The sequence below is a fragment of the Rattus rattus genome, chromosome 4 (assembly GCF_011064425.1).
Source record: "Rattus rattus isolate New Zealand chromosome 4, Rrattus_CSIRO_v1, whole genome shotgun sequence".
NCBI lineage: Eukaryota > Metazoa > Chordata > Mammalia > Rodentia > Muridae > Rattus > Rattus rattus.
Genome location: NC_046157.1, coordinates 119,009,882 through 119,022,664, shown reverse-complemented (window position 1 = coordinate 119,022,664; position 12,783 = coordinate 119,009,882). Strand labels below are relative to the sequence as shown.

The 12,783-nt window shown below is 41.4% G+C and overlaps 1 protein-coding gene across 1 annotated transcript in view; it reads right to left on the bottom strand.

The window, feature by feature from the left end:
* Mrps9 (mitochondrial ribosomal protein S9) overlaps positions 1-12,099 on the bottom strand; it is a 52,118-nt gene extending 40,019 nt beyond the window's left edge. Inside the window, exons 1-2 of the mRNA XM_032901025.1 lie at positions 11,931-12,099; positions 349-528 (exon numbers count right to left, since the gene is read on the bottom strand). Of these exons, the coding sequence (XP_032756916.1) occupies positions 349-528; positions 11,931-12,065 (315 nt within the window). The 5' untranslated portion in view covers positions 12,066-12,099. The remainder of the gene's footprint in view (positions 1-348; positions 529-11,930) is intronic.
* Between the last annotated feature and the right edge of the window lie 684 nt (positions 12,100-12,783).

The window sequence follows — 12,783 nt, the reverse complement described above, 5'->3', positions numbered from 1 at the left end:
GTGAGGCTTCAAAGAGAGTGGCATATCTCTTTGAAATTATGGTTCTGAGTATTAAGCTTTTATTTTCCTCCAGCCAAAGGGAAGAGCATGGAGAAGGCAGAAAATAAAAACAAAAAGGGAATAAGCCAAAGTAAATTAATCAAAACAGAATTAATTTTAAAAATTACTCAAAGAACGTGAAGATTCGGAAAGGAAGGGAAAAAAAAGATATGCTTCCTACTTGTCACAGTAGAGGTGTCTTCCCTCATTCTGATAACCTGATGTAAACGCTGCAGAGCCGAGGGGTTTATACAGTGCCCCTAGAACAGCAGCCCTGGAGTCACTCCCCATGCAGTTAACTGTACTCACGTCAATGTCCTCCTCGGTAACGGTTTCTGGGTCTTCTCCCATCATGTTGGCCAAGTGCCTCTTCCCGAGGTTGAATTCTTCAATCTGCTTTCTAATAAAATCCTCTGTATACGATTCCTGTCTTGAGGCTTGGGCCTTTTTCTTTGTTGTTACAACTGTGGTATGTATTAGCTTTAATAGCTAAGGGACATAAATGAAAAGAAAAGAAAGTATTTGAAATTAAACAGTGAGTTAACAGGCTACTGTCGCTAAATAAAACAAAGTATAGTTTGTCACCCTTCGTTGACAGGTGTTCAGAAAGAAAGAAAAGAGGTCTAGTACCCAACCGAGGTGCTACAACTAACGCCTGCTCAAACTCTTACAAGTGCATCATCCAGTAGCACCTCACCGTGTCCGAGTCAAGGACCTGCAGCAGTATGCCGTGCCTCTTGACTGCAAGCACCACATCTGGTCCTGTCCGGTGGTGACAGTGACCTTCATACTGGATACATAAGGAATGAGGAGAAAATCACCACTGAAAGCGAACAGACGTACAAAACTGGTAGCACACCTTTAACCAGCACTCAGAAGGCAGAGGTGCTCGAGGGGCGGGGTGTGTCCCTAAGTAAAGACCAACCTGCTCCACAGAATAAGTTTTCCAGACTTTATACATAAGCAGACCTCTCAAAATATAAACAAACAGGCAAACTCATAGATTAAGAAGACAAGAGGAGGATGTTACTGTGGCCTGGGGCACTCCCTTGTTTGAAGGAGAAACACAAACGTACGGCTTAGAACTTTATTCATATTCTTCTCTCTCTCTCTCTCTCTCTCTCTCTCTCTCTCTCTCTCTCTCTCTCTCATACACATAAAAAACAAATATAATGAAGAAAATGACCCTATATTGACTCAATGTTAGGATTTCTGGTAAACCTGGCTCAACATGCTCTCTGAGCACATGAAGGCTTCCTGCCTTTCCTTTTCCCTGTCTTTCCTGAGGCAGCAGCAATCACACACTTGCTATTGTTGGTCCTACACCGCAAGGAAATTCCTTCCTCCCAAGGCAGTAGCACTTCACCGTCAATCAACAGTGCTAAATCTTAAAAAGACAGGCCTTTCTAGTCTAAGATCTGAACTGCACCATCTTGTCTCTACCCCAGCAACTTTAAACACTGCTAATAATACTCAGACATCAAAGTCATAATCTCAGTAATGCTCTTACTTCCTGTCTCATACACATTAAAAGTCTCCCTCACACACGCAGGCCCACCCTACATGTCTCTCGTTCCTTTCTGAGAATCCTAAATTCAGAACAGTCTATAATAATTTGCCACTACAGCTGCAACAAAAGTGAAAGAAAAAGTAGAAAATATTACAATACCCAATTAACAGTACAACTTACATTCTGAATAGCCTCTGAATTAATTGAGTGAAAACTACTTTAACCCACTCTTTAATGGGAAAGAAACAGCAATTTAAAATTCCATAAAACCTTAGTTTATTTTTGCTTAGGAAAGCAGAGCTTCACCTTTGAAAACTATAATTACTCAACAATTATATTCTCATACAGTCTTTGCATGGTGTTACTATTAATGAGTGAAAACAAGACCCGGGAGCTCAGGTCCCAGCAGGTTCTCCTGTGTGGCTTTGTCTTTCCTGGTTCCAGTCACCTGAGGATGACAGAATGAGTGTGACACACCTACTCCCCAATGCAGAGAGACATACCCACCTAACTTAAATACTGCCACCTACACCTGCTGTATTTTGTTGTTAGTTATGCTTGTTAAGCTCTTAGTGTGTCTAATTCACAGGGTAAACCTCGTCGTAGATATGTAATGGGAAAAGCACAGCATATGTAGAACTGGGCACTGGCTGTGGTTTTCAGCATGAAGTGAGCTTAATGCCTCCCCTGTGGGAAGAGAGGCTGACAGAGCCAACCTGTTTTAGAGACAGAGCCTACTTAATTCCCTTGTACGCATTTCTCCAATGTAGGAACTTTATCATATAATAATATTTTACATATTCTTTTAGCTGGTTGCTTTTACAACTCTAGGTCTATTTTCAACCATGAAGAATCTTACTATGTAGGCAATAAAAAATACTTTTCTGCTTCAAAAATCTAGGCAAAAGCATGAATTTGGGGGGCAAAAGCAATGCAACAGATTACTATTTCAACTGTCTCAATAAGAAGAAGATTTGCACACAGTACAAACAGATTTAGGCCATGGTGAGAGTAGTGTACTCAAATGCAGCTGACTGAACCCGAGGTTTAAAGCAACCCAGAAGAGTCTCTTCAGAGCACCACCACTATACAGCAGCCATCCACAGGCATCAGCTCTGAGCCTCGGGTGAACTGGAGCCCATGCTCTGCAGTAAGGGATTCTAGAGGAAAGGCATCATCGGGGTGTGAAGTTACAGTCCAAATGCAAGAGTGCTGAGGTTGAGATGCCCGATGAACATCCCAGAAGGAGATGTTCTGTGGATGTGCACAGGATAGAGGTATGTGTCTGCTAAAATCTATCTGAAGTTGGCCATGACAACACACAACATATTGCTATATGCCAAGTCAGAGGTAAGCCTGCTGTCTCAAACAAACAAACTAACTAACAAACAACTTGGGTTGGAGAGATGATTCAATGGTTAAGAGACCTTGTTGCTCTTCCAGAGTGTTGAAGGCTATGCTGATCCTATGCTTTCTCTGTGATGTATGGAGGGCGAAGCTCCTTCTCTAAAACCAGGAATATGCTTGAGTCAGTAATAGCCTGGGGCCAGGGCCTTAGAGAAGTTGAGATCCTGAAATCTTAACTCTTCCTACCCTACGGGACTACTGGTCATCAGCCTGAAGTTCTCATTCATCTAGTGCAAAACTGTTCAATTAGCTTCCCACTGACTTTTGACCCAACGTCAGCTTTCTGCTGACTCTGTCCCATTTTTTCCCTGCAAAATAGTAAGAAGCTGTTCTTCTTAATAAGTTTGCTGGGCATAAGACATCGCTTATGCACAATCTCCTGATCCCACACTTTTCTATCCCCTTCTCTTTTGATCTCCTGGTTCTCTTTCAGGACTCTATACTGAAGAATGGCCTGCTGGACCTAACACCCACATCAAGCAGCACACGACTCCCTATAACTCTGGCTCCAGAGGACCTGACGCCCTCTCTAGCCTGCTCAGGCACCCACATACATGGCATACACTCAGAGATACATAAAAATATTTTTAAAAAAGTCAAAACTGCTTGACAAATGATGCTTACAACTTGGGAGTATAGGAAATAGCAGACATGAATTAGCGGTACAACGATAGAACTCCACTATGCTAAAACAAACAATCAAACAGAAAACAGCCTACAGCCAAGGAATCATAGGCAGTAGGGTAACATCATGTCTTATGACTACTATTTTCTTTATGAGGAGGGTGAGGTCGTCTGTGATGATTAAGAGGGAAGGCACAATGCACCAAATACTTGCCACTCAGGAGGCAGCAATACACTTTAAAGTACAAATGGAGAAACTACCAAAAAAGCATTTCATAATGGTGTGAACCAGAGGTCCGTCCGACTGTGTCTGTAACAATTTCTTAATCAGTTTTCTTTTCTCATCAACCTAGACGCTGCAGTGGTGTACTCAATGCAGTAGCTGAAGACCACTGCATGCTGGAGCACATGGTGTCCTTTAGCACTAACACCTTTCCCACCTTATGAAGCACTTTACCTCAAATCTGACAGTAGGTTCATAATGCAAACCTGTCAACCTCTTACTTGTTTGTGTGTGTGTGTGTGTGTGTGTGTGTGTATACATGTGTATAATTGGAGTTTTTAATACATGAAAATATCCTGTTTACACTGGTTTTAATAGCTGCTATCTTACTATTCATGTTTACATTTTTTAAGTTTTCTGTCCACTTTGGAAATTAATTAATACCCACTAGATTTTCCCAATATTCTGCATTTCAGTCACAGCAATGATCTCTTCTCCATATATAAATTTTCCTGGTCTATTTCTGATCCCTTGGATTTTGCCTTCTGCATAGCTTGTAAACCTTTATTTCCTCAGTCCTTCCCTCTTTCCGTAGCCACTCTTGATTTTTAGCTTTATTGCTGGTCCATCTTCAAACTCTATGCCTCATCAGCTTCCCTCAAGCACAGCCTGTCAGGCCCCAACTTGCAGAGCCCTCCTTCCCCAAACTTATTAGCAACGTCCTTGACAATGTGAAATGGTTGTGGTAAAAATAGGAGGTTGGTTGTTTTTTGGGGGGGGAAGGGGGGTTGTTTGTTGTTGTTACCTCTTATGTAGAGAGGAATATTCTAAGCTCCCAGGGGTAACTGAAACCCCAGAGAGCTCAAAAACCCTATGATTTCCATATATGCTTAAGTTCTAAGTAGGCACAGAAGATTACCAATAGTAATCATAATGTGAACAAGTCTAACTATATACTGTGGCAGAAGAAAATCTGTAAATGTGGTCTTGCTATTGAGAGTCAAGACAGATACGTTGGGAGCACAAAGAATAGAAAGTGCAAGAGAGAAGGCCTGCTGTGGCCTCCACTCTGCTCAGTGAGCATCCGTTTTCAGGCTCAGTGTCTGTCCAAGCCACTGTTCCTTTACTTCTTTGCTTCCTACATTTTAGCATCTTCTGAAGTGAAAAAGAGTTGATTGTTGACTTGAAGGTTTGTTTGCTCACTTGACTTGTTTCTTCGCTTGTCAATCATATTCTCTGGAGTCTGTGACACAAGATGACAGCTTTCCTAATTTTAACATAAGTGCTGCCTAAATATATTTACAAACAGTACAGTTTTTACTGCTCACTTAAATAGACTCTTGGAGATGTCCCTAATTTGGAACATTTTTCATAAAAGCTCTTTAGGATCTTTCTTTAAACACATAGAAGTACAGCATCCTGAAATTCATACCATAAAAACTAGCCCAATGAATACGTTTCTTCTTAAGGATCTGAATTATTGCAGCAATGGATTCACATAAATACACACACACACACACACACACACACACACACACACACACACACACACGTATACCAAACAGAGTCCACTACTCGTTGGTACAGTCAATTACGGTGAGGCCGAATGAAAAACAAAGCAGCTCTTTAGCCAAACACTGAATTCCAGAAGAGAATTTCTTTGCCACCATGAAGCAATCCTAACAGGATCAGCTCTAGGTTCCATAACCAAATACAGAGTGATAATGCCAGAATTTTCATCAGACTTTTGTTCAAGGACTAGTATAGACACAATGTGACAAATCTGTTTCTTTTTAAAGATAATCAGTGGGTCAGACAACTATAATTTCAATGGAGCTGGCTGCCAAAGGGACAGACACATCCTGACAGCTATGATGTCCCAAATTTGGCCAAATGCCAGTGTCAGCATTACTTTAATGGTATTATAGCACTACTAGGTGGTTTCTTTTCAGTCTAATTAGATAAAAAGGAAACAAAGAAGACTGTGGTGCTAATCTAATAGAAAAGGCAGAAAAATACTTGGAGAATTTTTTTAAAAGGTAGACTGATTCATATTGAAAAAATGGTGACTGGAAAGAAACTGTGTAAGAGGAATTATAGTAACCTTTTTTGAATATATGTATACTTGTATCAATTAGAAGCTTCTGGATATAGGCAAAAGAAAGCTGTCTGATTTAACTAAGTAAAAGGCACCCATGTTCCTGTAAACAACCCTAATGAAACTCCCTGGTTCATAAAACCAGGAAAAAAAAGTCAACAAAGTATAAAAGGACTGCTAGACGAGACAAGGAAGAGACGAGTGGAGGTGGACAAGGAGGAGAGCAGCCAGGATGCTCAATATTCACAGGCAATATGTATGAAGATGTGATAGTGAAACCTAGCTTGCATAATTAATATATACTGAGTATACTTTCGTGATTTTTAATAGCCTTTTCAAAATCTGTCTGTGTTGGCTCGTCGGTATATACACCACATGCCTGCAGGTGCTCGTGGCCAGAAGAGGGCACTGCATCTCTGGAACTGAAGTTGTAGGCAGTTGTGTGCCTTTGGCAGGTGTGCTGGGAGCATGTGCTCTTAACCCCTGAGCCATCTCTCCTGCCCCAATAAAAAAAAGTTAGTTAAAAAGAGACTACACAATTGCATGTAAAAGCAGATGGGCTGAGGAATTCTCTGGGAAGGAAAAACACAAAGTTCAATGGTCCACAGCAGGTTCAATATAATTAGAATTATATTAGTTTATATTAGTTTAGTCTCATTAAGACTAAACGAGATGGAGCTGGAGAGATGGCTCAGCGGTTAAGAGCACTGACTGCTCTTCCAGAGGTCCTGAGTTCAAATCCCAGAGACCATATGGTAGATGACGACCATCTGTAATGGGATCCAATGCCCTCTTCTGGTGTGTCTGAAGACAGCTACAGTGCACTCACATACATTTAAAAAAAAAAAAACTTAAAAACAAAAGGACAAAATGAGACACCAACCATCATCTCTAATGTTCAAGATCTAAAGAGAGGTATTACCTAGGAGTGCTAAGCTGGGTCAGGCCCCAGTTCTTCTGGAACATATTCAAAAACAAATGAACAACAACAACAATAAAACCCAAACACTGGATTCCTCTAGAGGTGCTCCTGTGAAGGGGAAATAGCTGGTACTTGCATTTTGCTAGGCTGTCAACAAAAAATTCACCACTCATTTTCATTCCATAATCATCTACATTAAGACATTCAGCATACTTACCAACCCAATAAAACATATAGACCATATCTGAGTAATGATTAAAACAGCCCAATAACAATCAAAAGTTATGAGTGCAACTGTCAGGGAAGTGTGACTACGGCAAGCACAAGCTCTCAGACTAGCTACAATGGCTGTATGAGAACTATGTTTAAAGGAGAAAAACAGTCGGATTCTGTTAGAGATGGATTATACAGAATGTCTGGATGGACACTAACCACCCCAGGGAGGCAGAGTGGATGAAAAGTAGAAAAAGAGAAAGACAAGATAGTGGATGGGGATAATGGTAGAGTCTATTACCAAGCTTCTTTTTTTTTTTTTTTTTTCCTTCGGAGCTGGGGACCGAACCCAGGGACTTGCGCTTCCTAGGCAAGCGCTCTACCACTGAGCTAAATCCCCAACCGTATTACCAAGCTTCTTAAAGTAAATTTATAAATGGCTACACAAGGAAAACATCAGTTGTCATGGACAGGTAAGTTTACCTATGACAGGAAGGTATCTTAAAGAGAACAAACAACTTGCAAAAGAGACTATCTTTTCCATTACCAAAAATCTACAGTTAAAAATATACACTCAAGGACTGGGCAGAATATCCGATTAGCATGCACAAGGCACAGAGTTTGATCTATGTACTTTTGGTGTGTGTGTGTGTGTGTGTGTGTGTGTACATGTATGTATAATACTGACATTCAAAAATTATCTAAGGAAGATAAATAATTTACAAAACTGAATACAGGTCTGTTAAGATGAAAGTCAACTTTAGAATGCATCATTAAAACCTTTGGCCATTGACTAAAATGTTATTTTTTTTCTAAAGCTATTACTATTGACCTATACGGAAATATGCTGAATATAGGATGTTACAATAGTTGGGAGTTCATGAAAAATGAACTTATTATGAAACCATAACACAGAAGGTGTTGATACTCCTTTTCTGGCAGACCATCCAAATCAGCAAGGGCATCAAGTTGGGTTGGGTGGAAATTAAGGAACTAGGCACTAAAATAAAAATGCTTACTAGAAAGCAAAAAGTAAAAAGGTATCTCATCAAAATTTTACAGTGATGTTTTTCAAAGTAGCAGTGGGTTTACCACTTTTATTTAAAAAGCTATAAATATATAAAACGGTAAAATAGCATGCCCACTCTATTAAACTATTATCATAGAGGGTTTTTAAACTCATGGGTAATTTTTCCAGAGTACCATGAAAGGGAACTATTAACTGTTCACAATAATGCCAACACTATTTTGTTCACTTCTGACAAATTTAAAATAAAAAAATAAAACCAAACTCCTTTACTACCTGAAAGAGCAGAGCACACACGGACACTTAACCAAACATCCCACACCTGATGCCACCACTTACGCATTACACACTAACTACACATCACAAGATTAATGCTGCCTTTCAAGAACTGAGAAAGAACTTAGACCTTGTAAACAGCAGCTCTTTCCTTGTCCTATAAAAAGTGACCTCTGGACTTCATGCTAATATGGCCAATGTGCTGGCTAGTTTTTGTCAATTTGTCACAAGCTACAGTCACCTGGAAAAAGAGACCCTCGAATGAGGGACAGCCTCCATTAGATTGGCTTGTGGGACATTTTCTTGATTAATGACTGATGTAGTAAGCTCTGGGCTCCTGGCCTGGCTCCCCTTGATGATGGACTGTAACTTCTAATCTCAACAGACCCTTTCCTACTCCAATTTGCTTTTGGTCATGGGTTTTTAATCACAGCAATACAAAAAAAATACAGCTACTTTGTGTGAAGACCCAGGAAGCTGATTGTATATGATATGATCCAGGACTCTTACCTCCCTCCAATTACCTTCACTACACTCAGAGAGCTGCACTCTTTATCTCATAAATACTATAAACTCAGACCTCAGGGAGGCAGGGTTCAAACTTGCTTTTCTGTGTTCATTGCTTTGAAAGGTAAACAAATCTTTTCCTCAAAATGCATTGTTTCAGGGATTGGCATACTAAGTAGTGGCCACAATGTGGCTAGTTTGGTGACTCCAATCTCTGACTCAGTCCAGCTCTAACCAATTACCTGTTGTTGCAAAGCCTACTCTGATTATAAGGCACCCTTTTATATTGTGCAATTATATCTGTCTAAAGCATAATAACTACATAATATTTATAGATAATATATAAATAGCTTATACAAGTACATTCATATACATTGTTGCTGAAGCTTCCACTTTACTATCACGTCCCCTAAGGGCCGCCTGTAGACACCTCTGTAACCCTCTATTGACTCTAGACTCAGTCAGGTAAATGCATTTCTGTGGCTCTTCTGTATTATTTCTGTCAATCTCTCACATCACATTACAGACTGCTAACACTGTGTGGGTGCATTTATGAGAAGTTTAGTCATTCACGTGTACAACTGCTATCTATAACCATATTTGGGACGCTCAGAAGTTTGTGGTTGTCTTGAGGCATAGTTTGAAATGGGTAAGAATCCATAAATACCATAAGAACAGCAGAGGAGGAAGCTGGCTAGCAAGGGTCCCAACTGAGAACCAGGAGTCACACCTAAGTAAAGCTTGCTTCCTTTTGCTAGTGGCATTAGTGTTTCTCAAAAATTTTTACTGTTGCCCACAGTTTCTGCTGGTATCACTACCTACTTTACATTTCCCAGTGTAAGCAAAACATGAAAACACTTTATAAAATGCATTTTATTATTCTATTACTTCTACTCCATTCAAGCCGTTTACGACCTTTGAAGAGATTCTGTAATTAAGGGAACATGACCCAAATATGAAATGGGGAGGGGAGTTAGTTGGATAGTGTTTTATTTGTTCATACAGTCATTAAAATTTTTTTAATAAAACAAAGGCCCCAAGAGAAATACAGCTATTAATGTTGTATGCAAAAGTGGATAAGTGATTTTTAATATGAACATTAAGAAACATTAGTTTCAGACAGGCAATGTACAAAAACAAGCTTTCTAAATGTCTTTGTGTGTTTATACATACATGGGGGGGTTGCTGTTAGAGGAGGTATGTCACTGGGGGCTGGGCTTTAACGTTTCAAAAACCTGGACCAACCCCAGTCTCTCCCTCCCCCAGGTCCTCCTCCTCAGCTGCCACTGCTACTGCGGCTTGTGGACTGGGGTGTTAGTGCTTAGTTACTACCCGACTGCCATACCTGCCTGTCTCCATGCTCCCCACCATAATGATCGTGACTAAACCTCTGAACCTGTAAGCAAAGCAAGCCCCCAGTTAAGTGTTTCCTTTTATAAACCACCTTGTCCGGGTGTCTTTTCGAAGCAACAGAAATGTAACTAAGACGATGTGTATGCATTCAACGATTAAGGATCTAAAGTAGTTTGAACCCTTGAGAACACTAAGGATGCATTCTCACGGGTATCTGTCTAACAGAGTATCTGACTGAACAGAAGTGCTCAGTAAACACTTGGCATATTGGGGTGTGAGTCATTTCCAAAGTGGACAAGGAAATAAATATTAGCAAAGACCAGCGTTTAGCCATCTTACAACATAAATAAGCAAATCCTCATGAAGGTAGAAAAAGGAACACTCTATCTTAATGATGAGATGAGAACTGTACACAGACTTTGGGGACAGTGATATGAAATAGCGAATTTAGAATGTTATACATCATTTGTAGCAATAACCTTAGTTACGGAAAGTCTCCCCTCCGGAAATGAAGCACAGAACTAGAGCCAAGGAGTTTACTTGGAGCATTAGCAGGAAGAAAGTAGTGAGCAGTTAGAATGTACTTCAGACATAATAAAGGGCACATGCATTTCCCCTATGGGTTAAAAAAGTAAAAGGGATGTAACCCAGCAAGGCTCATTTTTAAAAATGTGCTTGTTTACACATTATTATAAGAATAAGGAGAAAGACAGAAGGGTAGACACTAGGTTCAGAATGTAAGAGAGGAAGAACCACCTGCCCTATATAAACATTACCAAAAAAAAATTTTTGTATGCTACAGTTCCTCTCATGTGCAATTATGTGTATCAAAGAGATGTATAGAAGAAATAAAAACGTCCAGCACATTTTCCAATTTTTCAAAACCAAGAAACCAGATGTTTAACAGATCAGTGGACAGATTGGTTTATGTTACAACATCAAATAACAGAAAATGACGGCCAGTCATTTTGCAGAACAGTTCTAAGATCCAGTATTTAACTTCTCTGCAATATCTGGTGCTAGTATTTCTTTACCAACATTTGGTACTCTTTCTATTCAAACTGTTCTGCTTTTCAACCCCCACTGGTTTGACTGCGTGTTCCTGAGAGCTCTCTTTTGGCCTGTTCATGCACTGTTCCCTGGGTTTCAGTTAGAACCTATAAGGTAACAGGACTTCAAAGTTAGGTCTCCCCCTGTGTCACAGGCACACACACCGAAGGGGCTATTGTAAATCTCCGGTGGAATATCTCACGGACACCTTAAATGCAATTACAGCCAAAACTAAAGTCGTCTTCTTCTTTTAACGACCCACGTTACGCGGGTGACAAGCAAAGATTCAAGCTAGAAATCCCAGCTTCACACTGCCCTCCCTATGTCACACGAAATTTCAGGAAAATTACGAAAACTTAAATTCCACAAACGCGGGGTACTCGTAAAGTCACTGTTCACTTTACAGATGGGTTTTGCCCACACCACCTTCCGGGTCGTTCCAGAGTTCGGCTCCCCTTCTCCCCGGGACGGATCACCACACCCTGCTCCATCAGCGGACCCCTTTGCCTCGCCACGCTCAAGGCTCAAGGAGAGGCTGCAGAGGATCCGTCCGCAGCCGATCCCCCGACTCCCACGCGTGACCTCTGACCTCTACCTGAAGGCACTGTCAGCCCTGGAAGGTGGGCCGGCTTCATGTCACCCTACCACACGGACCGCCATCTGCAGCTCCCAGGAACTTACCTGGGACCTGGACCCCGTCTGCCAGCCAACCGCCGGGGCTGTCCAGTACCCGGGCCTCTGGCAGAGGTTAGCCCTAACCGCGTGAGCAAGCCGAAGGGAAAGCCCTCGGCCGCAGGACATACAGGGGGCGGCCATCTTGGCCGTAAGAAAGATCCTGACGGGCGGAGAAAGGGGCGGGGCCTAGAGACTACGCAGGCGCAGACCGCCCAGGCCGAAGCGCTTCCCTAGCAATTGCAACTAGGAGGGGGTGTCCTGTAGTCCGGCCCCTCGCCGCTGATTGGGTGCACAGCAGCAGGTTGACTTGCACATGGCTCTCAATTTACAACTAACTGTAGTCTTAGCTGAGTTCGTGGTACCTACACTCAGACAAGCGTTCCGCGGTCCTGTTCTCATTCTACGAATTCCAAGCTGACTTTCTTGCCCGCCTGCCTTCCCGGAAGGACCTTCTACTCCCCTTGAACTTGCCCATTTTCAAGATCTATGTCAAGACCTTTTCCCTCCAGCAACTAACCACTCTAGCTTCCAACCCACTCTTGTGTTGACTCTTAGCTGTCTAACGCAGGGTGAAGACAATCGCCTCTCTGTTCAGCTTCACAGTTCTCCCTATGACTTTTCTTCTGAGCCTTAAAACCATTAAGAGTGGCCGCAGAGACATGATTGTCTTTGCCTTTTGAAACTTGTATCTCCTAAGAGTAAGTCCTAGAGTCATCTCTACCAGGTACAAGTTAAGTGATTGAATAAACTACTTTTAAAGGGTTTTCCAAACAGGTTGAAAGGATCATTAGAAATTTAAAACATACACAGAAAAATGAGATCGAAGTGAGCAAGTAAAAAGCTGAGAAGTTAAGAGCAC